Here is a 15,171-nt window from a genome sequence, read left to right as displayed (position 1 = left end):
AGCTAAATTTGATCTTCTCAGATGCGTGGAATATCTGAACAGGGACTTTGCCTAACTGTGTTCCAATTCAGGGCAGAAGGCACATCTGCGGAAAACAGCGAGCGAAAGCTCTCAAACCCGGAGGGAAATAATTGGTGCACGATACGATTGAAATATGGTTAGGGCCAAGTGTGGATTAGCCCCACATTCACAGAAGAACTGTGTTCATCTCTAAGGGTGCAGCTTCACATCTCTTTTACTGCCCAGAGATGAAGAGATTTGAAATTGCACAGAGGAGCAAATTCTCTCATTATTTCTGCTCCTAAGTGGCTTTCTCCATAGGGAGTTTCCTGCTAACTGTTGTGCCTGAGGTTTTTTAAAAATGTATTTTTATTAAAGATTTTCTTAGTTTACAAAAGTATGTGCAGTGTCTCTCTCTCTCTCTTTTTTCCTCCAAATAACATTTTTTACAGATCAGTTTTATTTGTTGAGACATTAGGAAAGGGGGGGGGGATGGGTGGGGTTCGGGTGGGGTGGGGGTGTTTCTATTACACTTAATATATGTGGGGTTTTGTGTCAGCGTCGCTTGTGCAGGTTCTGTGCTATTCACTTGGTGGTGAGAGAGGTTGGGGTTGCCCAAGATGTGGTTGTTTGTGTGATTGGCTGCGGTGGCCTTTGTTTTCATGTGTGAGTAGGGTGGGTGGGTGTTTTGGAGGCAGTGGAAGACAGGAGGGCCTGGCGTGCTCTGGTCCATGGGCTCACGAAGAGTCGGACACAACTAAACGACTAAACAACAACAACAGCCATATTGATTTGTATGCTGTTGGTAGATTTTTGTCATTGTCTTGTTCGGCTGTGTATGTGATAAAGGGGAGCCATACCGGGGTGAAGGCATCTTCTTCTATTTGTCCCCGTGTCAGTTTCAGTTTACAGTGGCACCTCAGGTTACATACGCCTCAGGTTACATACGCTTCAGGTTACACACTCCGTTAACCCAGAAATAGTGCTTCAGGTTAAGAACTTTGCTTCAGGATGAGAACAGAAATTGTGCTCCGGCGGCACGGCAGCAGCAGGAGGGCCCATTAGGTAAAGTGGTGCTTCAGGTTAAGAACAGTTTCAGGTTAAGTACGGACCTCCGGAACGAATTAAGTACTTAACCTGAGGTACCACTGTATTGGTTAATTTTTCTAGTAGGGCTGTTTCCCATACTATTTGGTACCATTGGTCCATGCTTACTCCTGACAGGTCTCTCCAGTGTCTGGTTATGGTGTTTCTGGCTGCTGAAAGTAGGTGGGTTGTGAGTTCTTTGTGGTGTAAATGGGCATTATTGCCATAGAAGATGTTTAGTAGGGCCAATTCTGGGGTGATTTCTAATACTTGCTTGGTTATTTTTCTCGTATGGCTGTTGTCCAGAATAGCTGGATTTTGGGGCACTCCCACCACATGTGGAGGTGCACCCTCTCCTGTTGCACCCCTGTTCTTCCACCTCTGCCAAAAAAAATGTGCTGGGTTTCTGCACCTCCTCTAGAAAGTTCTCCAGAAATGTCCTTCCAGAGTCACTGGAGAGCTTCAGCTAGAAAGTGGGTTCATAGAACCACAGGACAGCGTTTGCTCCTCTTTTCTCCTCACCTCCCATGGAAGCAGTCCCGAGTTAATGGAGTCACTGAAGCTTCTGGAACTTTGCAGAACACATATGACGTCTGGACTGGGTGGAGGAGAGCTAGGAGCAACGGGGTGAGTGGCAGTCGGGGGGCGATATTAGCGAATCAGGGGAAAGCATTTGCGTAAGCGGCGAAGGCGGCAGGACAAACGACAAAGGCTATGCGACAAGGGTGTGCCCTTCCAACAGTTGCAGTGCCTCCTCGCACACTGTACGCAGCAAGGAGTGCGGCTGCACCTGTTGAATGGTGGCCTGCTTCAGAGCTCTCATTGGGGGCACAGGCCCAGTTCGCTGTACGATCTATTTCAGCACCGTTAAGGCTCAGTCCGCCGTACCGCTAGAAGGGTGTCTCTGCCCGTGTGTTGCTTGTCATGAGATTGAGAGGGTGCGCTCAGGACCTCAGCCCCTCAGAGCTACCAAGGGGACGTGTGGGGCGAACACAACACAGAAATGGTGAGGCCTAGTCCAACCACCCGCTGGACTGCGCGTCGCCTGGGAAATCCAAAGCGTTTTCATGAATGCTGCGAAATCATTGTTCAGCGCGGTACGCATTCAACCACCCCCGAAATCAAAAGCTTTGGAAACGCATGTCCTGTCCCCCCCCCCCCCATTTCTCTACTGTGAATTCAGAGAGAGAAATGTGAAACAGCTCATTTTGCAGGGTGGGGATCAAATGAATTAGGGGGACGAGGGAATGGTCTCCTTCTGTCCGAGGTATACGGCCTCGGCCCAGTATACCTGAAGGAGCGTCTCTACCCCCATCGTTCTGCCACTGAGGTCCAGCTCCGAGGGCCTTCTGGCGGTTCCCTCATTGCAAGAAGCAAAGCTACAGGGAACCAGGCAGAGGGCCTTCTCGGTGGTGGCACCCACCCTGTGGAACGCCCTCCCATCAGATGTCAAGGAGATAAACAACTACCTGACATTTAGAAGACATCTGAAGGCAGCCCTGATCAGGGAAGTTTTTAATGTGTGGCATTTTAATGTATTTTTAATCTTTGTTGGAAGCCTCCCAGAGTGGCTAGGGAAACCCAGCCAGATGGGCAGGGTACAAATAATAAATTATCATTATTATTATTATCCTTCATAGCTCCTCCAAGGTTAGTCTTGGGGGTGGTGTACAACATAGGAATCTGCCTTAAATCAAGTCAGAACTTGGGCCCACATAACTCAGCACAGTCCACACTGATTGGCAGCAGCAGTCTCATCCCAGCCCTGCCGGGAGCTGCCACTGGGATGTGAACCTGGGACGTTCTACATGCAAAGCAGGTGTCCTGCGGCTGAGCTGCTTCCCTTCCCCCTAGGAATCACAAACAGGGAGATGGCTGCTGCCTTTGCGTCCTGCTTATGGGCTTTCCAGATGCTGAGATTTGTAGAATTGTGGAGTTGAAAGGGGACCCCAGGGGTCATCTAGTCCAGCCCCCTGCAATGCGGGGAATCTTCGCTAAGGAATCCATGATAGCTGGTTGTGTGGATGGCCACGCTGGGAAAAGAGGGGGCTGGACCAAAGGGGTCTTGGGGTCTCTTCTCTCTCTTTTTCTCTCTTTCTCCCTTTCACACACTTCTTCCTAGCCTTCCTATCCCCAACTTCTGCTTATCCTTGAGGTTTCATTTTTGAAGTTATTTTATAAAATGTGTACACTGCTTGATAGTTCAAAGAAACCTCAAAGCAAAAAGGACAAAGCATCAAAACGTTCTCGATGCGAAAAATGAATCAGCGACCATTTAAAAAATTTCAAAAAGCTAAAATAACCAAAACCAGGGACTAATAAAATGTTTTAAACTCGTTGTAAAGTGCAATATGCAAATGTGCTGCTAGATGGAAACAGTGAGCTATGCAAAACTCAATGTATTTTTCAAAACGTTTTAAAATAAAGCATTTTCACGGATTTTAAAAATATGTGTGCAGATTCCACCCAGGTTAAACTAGATTTCTAAGCATCTGGACAGGCTTGTCTGAACAAAAATGCTTCTAGTAGTCCCCGAAAAGAGGGCAGCTGAAGGTGCCTGCCCGAAATCAAGAGGCAGGGAGTTCCACAGTGCTTCCACATGAAATGGCTGGGTTTTTACAAGTGCAGAACAGGCACCAGGCTTCCCACCAGCCCCGTCTTACCCGCATGCTGTGGCGCTTGAAGACGTTGTGCCTGTTGAGCGGCGGGGTGTGCAAGGAGTTGACGGGAGACGGGTACTCGATGGGGCTGGTGAGCGTTGGCGAGCTGGCACACAGACCCTCGGGCACCTGGGGAGGCGTAAGCAGAAGGCAGCGGGCACAAAACTCTAGACACAGCATAGGCGGCAAGCGCACAAACAAGGGTCAGGAGACTTTGGCACGGAGAGAAAAATAGTATGCAGAGGAAGGAGAAAGAGGCCGTCTGTTTGCGACGGGGGCAGCCATGCCATCTTCTGGGATTTGATGCTCCACCTGTGCTGAGGCACACCTCGCCCCCGGCATGCCACAGCGTGCCAAGGAGCCTTGCGTCCACGCTCTATGAACTTGTGGCCTCTTATCTAGCAAACAGGGTTTCCCCCCTGGCCGTTTGTCCTCTCACAGATTTGGTTACTAGCTTGGCTGGAGCGTGACCGGGAACGCAGACGTAATCAAGTACACGTGTATTTGACAACGCTGGAAATGTGCTTAGATGGAGATGCATCATGTTCAGAGTGGTTTCACTACTGTTTCCAATTGTTGACTTCTGCTAATAAAAGAAGCCACTGCACAGCTAAGAGGGACGCGGGTGGCGCTGTGGGTTAAACCACACAGCCTAGGACTTGCCGATCAGAAGGTCAGCAGTTCGAATCCCCGCGACGGGGTGAACTCCCGTTGTTCGGTCCCTGCTTCTGCCAACCTAGCAGTTCAAAAGCACGTCAAAGTGCAAGTAGATAAATAGGTACTGCTCTGGTGGGAAGGTAAACGGTGTTTCTGTGCGCTGCTCTGGTTTGCCAGAAGTGGCTTAGTCATGCTGGCCACATGACCCGGAAGCTGTACGCCGGCTCCCTCGGCCAATAAAGCGAGATGAGCGCTGCAATCTCAGAGTCGGCCATGACTGGACCTAATGGTCAGGGGTCCCTTTACCTTTACCTTACTGCACAGCTAGTCTCATGAACGGCTCACCTGCATTCAACCTCCCGTCGTCCTCCGTTATTCCTACACATCTTACATCTGCGTAAGGGGAAGTAGTGGGCATTCCCTCAAGATTGCCAGACCAGAAATTTGGGAAATCCCGTTCCAAAAGGAGCACCAGAAATCAGCTTCATGGGAGCAATGGCTGGCGCCACAAAAGGTTGCTATTTCGCTCCAAAAACGAGCAGCCAGTTCAGTTTGCCAATCTGCCCACCGGGCGTCCGAGGCTAGATGTCCCCACGGACTTAGAGCAGCGGTTCCCAAAGCAGGTGGGGTTGCCCCCTGTGGGGCAGTGGGATTCCCTAGGGGGCTGTTAAGAGGCAAGGGGGAAGAAGGGGCGTATATGGGTATTTGACGTTGAAAAGCCGATATCACTAGTTTGAGTCCATCTGTTGGGGAGAGGAATGGAACAGAGTCTCTAGGACAGGCATAGGCAAACCCGGCCCTCCAGATGTTTTGAGACTACAATTCCCATCATCCCTGACCACTGGTCCTATTAGCTAGGGATGATGGGAACTGTAGACCCAAAAATGGTTGCCATCAATTTGATTTGAACCGATTTTACAATGAATTGATTTTAGAATGCTGTATTATTTTACTGTTGTTAGCCGCTCTGAACCCGGCTTCGGCTGGGGAGGGCGGGATATAAATAAAAATTTATTATTTTATTATTATTATTATAAAACATTTGGAGGGCCGAGTTTGCCTATGCCTGCTCTAGGAGATGGGCATGGCTGGCTGGCACCGGCAACATTTTGTTGGGCAGCAAGCGCAAGGGTTTAAAATCAGATTCTGGGAAGGAATTCGAAGCAATAAACAGAAAGATCAGAAGTCTTGTTCCGGCAGCTGCAGGAATTCCTGACAAGCATCAAGCAGCTGCTACAAATTCAGCAGGAAAAACACTCATCTTTGGCTCGGCAGGAACAAAAATGCAACAGTCAACATGAGACAAACGAGAGGTTCATGGCCTTACCTGGAATTGCAGTTTGGGGGCCAGCAGGTTGGTCTGGGGGGGCGGCTTGTACTTTGGTCTGCTTGGCTGGGGAGAAGAAGGGAGGCTTGGTGAGAGTCAAAGAAATATTGGGAAAACAAGCATGGACTTGGCTCTTTCACCCATTAAAACAAACAAACACCCAATATATAAATATATATTGAAATTGAATTGAAATACTTTATTGTTACTTGTACAACTTGTGTACAGTGAGATTACACGAGCTCCCCCCACTCAGCTCTCTTAGTCTTAATTCCCCTTGTTTACTGACGCACACCCACCAAACCTGAAAGTCACTTGCCCTGTTGTTATCTTTTCATTCAGCAGCCTAACAGCCCAGGGATAGAAGCTGTTCTTTACCCTGTTGGTGCGACTAATCCTGCTTCTATATCTTCTGCCTGAGGGCAGGAGATCAAGAAAGTGCCAGCCAGAGTGTGAATAATCATCCCTGAGAATTTTCCTCACTCTCCTGAGGCAACGTTCTTCTGCTATTTCATCCAGCGGATTCACGGGACAGCCCATAATATCTTGTGCTGTATTCACCACCCTCTGTAGGCACTTCCTATCAGATGATGTCAAACCAGCGTACCACACCGTGACGCAGTACGCAAGGACACTTTCTATGATCCCTAGCTAAGAGGACCAGTGGTCAGGGATGATGGGAATTGTAGTCCAAAACATCTGGAGGGCTGAAGGCTGGGGATGCCCGGTCTGCAGGATCATGCCAGTGGCCCACCAAATCCAGTGTCTTGTTCTCACAGTGGCCAACCGGTGCCCCCAAATTAAGGCCAAAATCAAGAGCCAAGAGCAACCATCTTCCTAGTGCCCTCCTGGTTTTGACGGAACGCAATGTCAAGAGTCTTCTATGTTATGTAAGTCTTCTATGAAGACTCACAACACCTTATAGAAGTGACACCAAAGAAGGATGTTCTTTTCATCATAGGGGATTGGAATGCTAAAGTAGGGAATCAAGAGATCTAAATCCTTAAACCTGTTCCTCATCCCTTATGTGGATTCATAAGGGATTTGATTTAGATTGTATCTTACCGGCCCAGTGGTTTTTCCTACTCTCTTCAGTTTAAGCATGAATTTTGCTATAAGAAGCTGATGATCTGAGCCACAGTCAGCTCCAGGTCTTGTTTTTGCTGACTGTATAGAGCTTCTCCATCTTTGGCTGCAGAGAATATAATCAATCTGATTTCGATGCTGCCCATCTGGTGATGTCCATGTGTAGAGTCGTCTCTTGCGTTGTTGGAAAAGAGTGTTTGTGATGACAAGCATGTTATCTTGACAGAACTCTAGAAGCCTTTGCCCTGCTTCGTTTTGATCTCCAAGGCCAAACTTGCCAGTTGTTCCTTTTATCTCTGTAAGATTCCCTACTTTAGCATTCCAATCCCCTATGATGAAAAGAACATCCTTCTTTGGTGTCACTTCTATAAGGTGTTGTGAGTCTTCATAGAAGACTTACATAACATAGAAGACTCTTGCCATTGCGTTCACTGCGAGAAGATCCAACCTCTCCATTCTGAAGGAAATCAGCTCTGAGTGCTCACTGGAAGGACAGATCCTGAAGCTGAGGCTCCAAGACTTTGGCCACCTCAGGAGAAGAGAAGACTCCCTGGAAAAGACCCTGATATTGGGAAAGATGGAGGGCACAAGGAGAAGGGGAAGACAGAGGACGAGATGGTGGGACAGTGTTCTCAAAGCTACCAGCATGAGTTTGACCAAACTGTGGGAGGCAGTGGAAGACAGGAGAGCCTGGTGTGCTCTGGTCCAGGGGGTCACGAAGAGGCGGACACGACTAAACGACTAAACAACAACAACAAGAACAATGGCAAAAGAGCGGCCTGTGCTTGGAGCCTGTCTTTGTGCATATGAACATTTCTCACCTTTGGAGGGGGCTCCTGCAAAGAGGGTGGCTCCATGATTTTGGGGGGCCGGTGGCGGTTGTTCCTCTCTTGCTCCCGTGCAATCTCTTTCTCCATCTGGTAAACGTCACTGCAATCAAAAAGGGAAGAGAGCCATTCAGCTTGGCAGAACAACTGCCTGCAAAGTTTTCTGTGGGGGTTTCATTAAGTTCGTTTAATGGGAATGGGAGAGTAATTGGGTTTCATTTGCCTTTTACTCTTAACTTGCACTTCTCAAATCAACGCACAAACCGAAACACTGCCATCATTTGCAATTCCTACTTATCCAAATCCTGTAAGCCAGTTCTCTAACCAAAGAATGGATGCTATTGAATTCAGGTATACTCAGAGTAGGCCCACTGAAATGAATGGACATAACCTAGTCTTGTTCATGAAGACAGGAGTTCCTGGCGTGCTCTGGTCCAGGGGGTCACGAAGAGTCGGACACTCAGTGTGTCTTAAGCTTAGTTTACTCCAGTGTTTAGAAAATGAATTATGCTATGGGAAACCGCTTGCATTGTGGAATGGAGTCTGCGGAACCAAGGGAAATCTGCAACTTTGATCATGTAATTTATTCAGCTTGCAGAATGTTGCTTTCCCTAGTGCAGATTTCAGATTTGTAATGGCTAATCTAGGGTTGGACGCGGGTGGCGCAGTGGGTTAAACCACAGAGCCTAGGACTTGCCGATCAGAAGGTTGGCGGTTCGAATCCCCACAACGGGGTGAGCTCCCGTTGCTCAGTCCCTGCTCCTGCCAACCTAGCAGTTCGAAAGCATGTCAAAGTGAAAGTAGATAAATAGGTACCACTCCGGCGGGAAGGTAAACGGCATTTCCGTGCGCTGCTCTGGTTCGCCAGAAGCGGCTTAGTCATGCTGGCCACATGACCCGGAAGCTGTATGCCAGCTCCCTCGGCCAATAAAGCGAGATGAGCGCCGCAACCCCAGAGTCGGTCGCGACTGGACCTAATGGTCAGGGGTCCCTTTACCTTTTTTAACCTAGGGTTACCAGATGTCCCTGTTTCCTGGGGACAGTCCCCGGATTTGCAAATCTGTCCCCGGACAAATTCCGTACCTGGAATGTCCCCAGATTTGCAAATCTGTCCCCGGGGAACGTGGCAGCGGCAGCCTCAGCAGCCCGGAGCCAGCCTGGTAGCGCAGTTGGCTCTGGCTGGCTTCAGGAGCTGCTCGCTGCTGCCGCCACTGCCGAAGGGGAACCGGGGACGTCCGGCAGTACAGATCTCCTGCCCCCTTTGTTTTGACATATTGGGGGAGGCTCAGGAGTTGCGGGTGGCCGGCCGTCTCCCAGGAGGGGCGCAACGCGATCGGTTTCTCTGTCAGGCAAGGTGCAAAGCCCTTCAGTCAAAACAAAGGAGGAAGCGGGCAGAAGATCAGGGGGGAGGCTCAGGAGTCACGGGTTTGCAGCGCGCCATTGCCCAGTTTTAAAAAACCTCTGCGCATTTATGTTTCACAGGGTGTGAAAGAAGGGCTTTGCACCTTTACACAGTATGCAATGTGTGCTTGGGTACAGGGTCTTTTGCCTCACCATCCCCACTACTGACTCCCTGTTGCTAAGGTAAAGGTAAAGGGACCCCTGACCATTAGGTCTACTCGTGACCGACTCTGGGGTTGCGGCGCTCATCTCGCTTTATTGGCCGAGGGAGCCGGCATACAGCTTCCGGGTCATGTGGCCAGAATGACTAAGCCGCTTCTGGCGAACCAGAGCAGGGCACGGAAACGCCGTTTACCTTCCCGCCGGAGTGGTACCTATTTATCTACTTGCACTTTGACGTGCTTTTGAACTGCTAGGTTGGCAGGAGCAGGGACCGAGCAATGGGAGCTCACCCCGTCGTGGGGATTTGAACCACCGACCTTCTGATCTGCAAGTCCTAGGCTCTGTGGTTTAACCCACAACGCCACCCGCATCCCTAAATTAGAGGCATTGCCTCTCTAATAATCCAGTTATCCAAAGAGGTCCACAGTTTAACAGTTAATAACAAGCAGGCACTAACAGAACACCAAAAAATGAAATGGCGACAACAAGAGCAGACCCCTAAGCTTGACATAGAACGTTCAGAAGCTCTTAAACTCTTCTTATTTGATCTTCCAACCAAAAATCTGCACTACAATTTGTGGAAGGCCAGATCAAACTCCTAACTGGAAAGGTGCCCAGCGTTCCAAACTTACTTAGCATTGGACAGAATGAACCAGAGCAGGGCACGGAAACGCCGTTTACCTTCCCGCCGGAGTGGTACCTATTTATCTACTTGCACTTTGACGTGCTTTCGAACTGCTAGGTTGGCAGGAGCAGGGACCAAGCAACAGGAGCTCACCCCGTCGCAGGGATTCGAACAGGCGACCTTCTGATTGGCAGGTCCTAAGCTCTGCGGTTTATCCCACAGCGCCACCTGCGTCCCTAGCTCGAATGTTGCTACTCAGCTTCAAAAAATAAAATAAAAATGTCCCCGGATTCATTGAAAAAAATCTGGTAACCACAAGCTAACCTCCTACTCACCTCAAGCTGCAGACTAGCTCTTTGAACTTGGGCCTGTCACTGGGGTCATAATCCCAGCAGCGGGTCATCAGAGCGTAGAGGATGGGAGGGCAGGCGTCGGGCTTGGGCAGGCGGTCGCCCTTCTCAAGCACCGCAATCACGTCCTTGTTCTCCAGCCAGAAGAAGGGCTGCTTCCCGTAGCTGAGGATTTCCCACATGCAGACGGCTGAGGTGGGGAAATCAGGAAGAGAAAAGAGCGTGGGAGAGAGATGCCGGAATTGGTGGGAGACACGAAACTGCACCAGCAAGAAACCAAGCTGATTTACCTATTTAAATCTCCGCACCTGGGGGGGCGGAGGGGGTTGAACACTTAATTACCATATTTTTCGCTCTATAAGATGCACCAGACCACAAGACGCACCTAGTTTTTGGAGGAGGAAAACAAGAAAGAATATATTCTGAATCTCAGAAGCCAGAACAGCAAGAGGGATCTCTGCGCAGTGAAAGCAGCAATCCCTCTTGCTGTTCTGGCTTCTGGGAAAGCTGCACAGCCTGCATTCGCTCCATAAGACGCACACACATTTCCCCTTACTTTTTAGGAGGGAAAAAGTGAGTCTTATAGGGCAAAAAATACGGTAGATTTCAATTGTTTTATTTAAGTTTTCCGACTGATTTACCTATTTAAATTTCTGCACCCGGGGGGGGGGGGGCGTAGAGGGTTGAATACATAATTAGATTTCAATTGTTTTATTTAAGTTTTCTGACAAGATGGCTACTGTTTGCATTCTCATTGCTAGATTTTGGATTTTGGATAAATTTCCTGAAAATTGATGTGATTCATTGCACCTGTGGGTAGCCTTTATAATGCCCCTGGGGTTCTGCCAACAGCTTGCTACACTTTTAAGTGATCGCTGATCCATGGCCATTTGATGTTCCTTTGGGGACAATTTATTTGGTATGCATTTGTTATTGGTTGTTTATTTTCAGGCCTGTCATTTCTGTGTTGAAACCCAGGAGATTTTCTTTGGAGGAACTGGGGGAGGGCAGTTAATCAAGTTATGGGGACGGTGGCTGCGCTTGGTTCATGGAAGCGCAGCTTCACCTCCGCTGCAGTGGGAATGAAGGCTAACCTAAATGTGAAGAGATTTACAAAAAAAGAAAGAAAAAGAGTGTGAAGAGATACCCTCACTGCGAGAAGCCAAGTTACAGGGAACCAGGCAGAGGGCCTTCTTGGTGGTGGCACCCGCCCTGTGGAACTCCCTACCACCAGATGTCAAAGAGAACAACAACCACCAGACTTTTAGAAGACATCTGAAGGCAGCCCTGTTTAGGGAAGCTTTTAATGTTTGATGTATCACAGTATTTTAATATTTCTTTGGAAGCTGCCCAGAGTGGCTGGGGAAGCCCAGCCAGATGGACGGGGTATAAATAAATTATTATTATTATTATTATTATTATTATTATTATTATTATTTACTGGTGGGAGAATCTGCATACTCAGACTGTATTAAGAATGTGTTGGGATTATTTCTGCAAAATGTGGCCTTGAGCTACCCTAATAAGAGGAGGTGCCCTGTTCCTCTCATGGGATCTGGGCTCCAGCTCCAATAATGAGACGTGCTTGTCCTCTGAGAATGTGACATAATTTCTACGCACGTGTAAAGCTAAATTGGGGAAATCCCTCTATATAAGCCTGTGTGATTTATAGTCCTGTGGATGCCACTTCTGGGGGGTTTTTTTGGACAATGATTTTTATCAGTTTTCAATTACAATAATCCATTGGTAGCCTCACACTATAACAATGCCAATTTATAATACAATTACTAATCCCAATCATTCAAATGCCAAGTTATAGGTGGTCTCCCCCATGCATTTAGGTGGTCTCCCCCATGCTAGAATTGATGGTTTGATGGTTTGATTATTTGATGGTTTGATTATTGAATTGATGGTTTGATTATTTACTTGGTTTCTGCGTCCCAAAATCTCATTGGTCTGAATTACATTCCGTTCAAAATAACTGCAATATGAACAACATGTATTCGCCTTGACACATCAAATGATTTATAAACCCATAGGTGAAGCATTCAGACTATATCCTTATTCCTCCTGTGTGTGACACATGTGGGTCATAGCTGTCAGCTTTTCCCTTTTCTTGCGAGGAATCCTATTCGGAATAAGGGAATTTCCCTTTTAAAAAAGGGAAACGTTGACCGCTATGTGGGTGCCACTTTTTGTGGGCTTCCCATCAGCCACTGCGGTCCTAAAGCTGTCTCAAACATCACAATGATGTGCAGAATTATTATTATTTATTTATCGAAGGAATCCACCACATCATCCACTTGCAAGCATAACACACAGCAGGTTCATCCACCTTGGCTACCTTTGAAACGAGGGCAGCCAATGGGGTGGCTTCTAGGAGCTTTCGACTGGAGCTGTCACCAGCCTCACATGACATGGCCAATGGGCAGGGAGAAGGGGAGTCATAGGCCCCGCCCCCACACCTGGAGGGCACCACGTTGGCAACCCCTGCCTTCAAATACCCCTTGCAATTCCTAAGTGTGTTGCATGGGGTTCCCTCCGTTTCCAGCCTCTGATGGAGGCGGAGCACACAGGCACGGATCCTGCTGCCGCCTCCTCCAATCATTAAATACGTTCTTGTTATTAAATATATAAATATACCAAGAAAAGAGCACACCAAGAACTCTGGCCAAGATAAGTTTCAATAGTGGGAGTGGTCCCCACTTGCAAATCAATAGTCAATTGTAAGAAAAACTAATCCATTCAAAAGTATGTACTAATCCATTCAAAAGTATGCCCCGCAAGACGAATGCCTCGCAAGATGGAAAACCCGCTAGACGAAAGGGTTTTCTGTTTTGGAGGTGCTTCGCAGGACAAATTTGCTATGGGCTTGCTTCGCAAGACGAAAATGCCTTGCGATTCCTGGGTTCCCCCCCCCCTCCCAGCCTTTTTCCCAAGCCCCTAAGCCGCTTAACAGCTGTTCGCTAAGCCGCTTAACAGCTGATGCTAAGCTGCTTAACAGCTGATCTAAGCCGCTAATAGCCTTTTAGCAGCTAAGCCGCTAATCCCTTAAGCCTTTAATAGCCGCTAATAGCCGCTAAACTGCTAATAGCGCTAATAGCTAATGGGCTTGCTTCGCAAGACGAAAAAACCGCAAGACGAAGAGACTCGCGGAACGGATTCTTTTCGTCTTGCGAGGCACCACTGTATTCTGACAAGGATTACAAACTCATGAGTAGAGATAAGTTCATGTTAGTCCATAGTCAGATTTGACGTGAAGGCCTTAGTTTCAATCACTGAGCAGAAGTCAGAAGTCAGTTATGGATCAGAAACCAGGACAGGGCCCTGTTTCGATGTATTCACCTTCATCAGCTGGAAGTATCAAAACATGAAAATACATTTAAATTCTAAATTATCATAAATTATAAAACAGTATTATACAAGATTTGGTTCCTAATTTTTAAGGGGTCGTGTAAGTTTGAAGAACTCGTATAAATATATCCTGTTATTTTCTACGTTTCTCTCTGACTATGGACTAACGTGAACTTATCTCTACTCACAAACTCTTATCTCTAATACAGTGGTACCTTGCAAGACGAATGCCTCGGAAGACGAAAAACTCGCAAGACGAAAGAGTTTTTCGTTTTCTGAGTTGCTTCGCAAGACGGATTTCCCTATGGGCTTGCTTCGCAAGACGAAACGTCTTGCGCCTTTTTCTTAAAACCGCCAATGCATTCCTATGGGAAACCGTCAATACACAGTGGTGCTTCGCAAGATGAAAAAATTCACAAGAATAAAAAACTCACAGAACGAATTAATTTCGTCTTGCGAGGCACCACTGTACTATGATGAATTATTGTGTTACACATATCCTTATGAGTTTGAGTTTGTAATCCCTGTGTGAGTTTGTGATCCTTGTCAGAATACATACTATTGAATGGATTAGTTTTTGCTACAATTGACTATTGATTTGTGAGTAGGGACCACTCCCACTTTTGAAACTTATCCTGGCCAGAGTTCTTGTCGTCTCTCAGCAACCACTCACCGAACATCCACACGTCGCTGGCAGAGGTGAATCGGCGGAAGTTGATGGACTCTGGGGCCATCCACTTGATGGGCAGGCGAGTGACGGAGGCTGGGTTGAGACAGGCGAGGTGGGGAGCAGGGAGAGATCAGAGCCAGTTATTCCCAAAGCACAGGCAAGCCAGCGAGGTTACGACTGAGCGGAGGCTTCTGCATTCGCTTTATTTTTGATTGCTGCATTTTCAATCTTTTAAAAACACATTTTTATTGTTTGACATGACATTGCCAGTCGTTGTAAGCCTTCGGGAGTTCAGAAATGAGGAAGGTAGGGGAGCCATCTCTAAGGAAGATCTACCTGATATTAGGATATTTCCGTTCCACCATAAAAGGGAGCAGGATGTTTGTGTCACAGCCTGCGCATTTCCTGTCTCACAGGATGTTTCTGTTGTGTCTTTGCTTTCGTTTCTCTCTCTCTGCCGGAACTCTCAAGCAGGCTGTCATGTTTTTCTTTGTTCTGATCAACGCTGAATAAACTTGTAAATCATGCTCTCCTGACTGCAACTTTCGCTGTGCATTATCTGCTGATAAGAGCATGCATCAGCTCTGGAAGGTGGGAAGCTATTTCTGGAGCTTGTGTCGCTAATTGCTGATACTGCGTGTCTACGGGAGATCGATGGACGTCCGGAGACGACGTGGAGTCGAGATGGACTCTGTCTCCCTGGCAGTATCCCAACACCTCCAACCATCTCCATGTGGCCCCCCAAATATAGGACCATGGGCAGCTGGCTTATACTGACTCCAGCACTTGTCCGTATCAGGCAGGGAACCTTCCACAGGTTCCTATCTGGAGATGTCAGGAATTGGACCTCAGACGTTTTGCATGCCCTCCCCAAATCAAATGGCTTTGCAGTATGGAAGTCCTCCAGCCTGCTGTCATTCTGGGTTCTAGAGGTCTCGCTTCAGGCCAAGCGTATGCATAAAGGTA

General features: G+C 47.8%; 1 protein-coding gene across 8 annotated transcripts in view; it reads right to left on the bottom strand.

The window, feature by feature from the left end:
• PTK2B (protein tyrosine kinase 2 beta) overlaps positions 1-15,171 on the bottom strand; it is a 117,787-nt gene that overhangs the window by 12,708 nt on the left and 89,908 nt on the right. For all 8 annotated transcript variants that reach the window (XM_083432498.1, XM_083432500.1, XM_083432499.1 and 5 more), the window contains 5 exons: positions 14,209-14,298; positions 10,167-10,371; positions 7,638-7,746; positions 5,731-5,796; positions 3,750-3,875 (listed from right to left, as the gene is read on the bottom strand). In XM_083432498.1, coding sequence (XP_083288624.1) covers positions 3,750-3,875; positions 5,731-5,796; positions 7,638-7,746; positions 10,167-10,371; positions 14,209-14,298 — 596 coding nt within the window. The remainder of the gene's footprint in view (positions 1-3,749; positions 3,876-5,730; positions 5,797-7,637; positions 7,747-10,166; positions 10,372-14,208; positions 14,299-15,171) is intronic.

The sequence above is a fragment of the Podarcis tiliguerta genome (genome assembly GCF_965153285.1).
Source record: "Podarcis tiliguerta genome assembly, chromosome: 3".
Taxonomy (NCBI): Eukaryota; Metazoa; Chordata; class Lepidosauria; order Squamata; family Lacertidae; genus Podarcis; species Podarcis tiliguerta.
The sequence above is the reverse complement of the archived record's forward strand: the minus strand, read 5'-3'. Positions and strand labels throughout refer to the sequence as shown.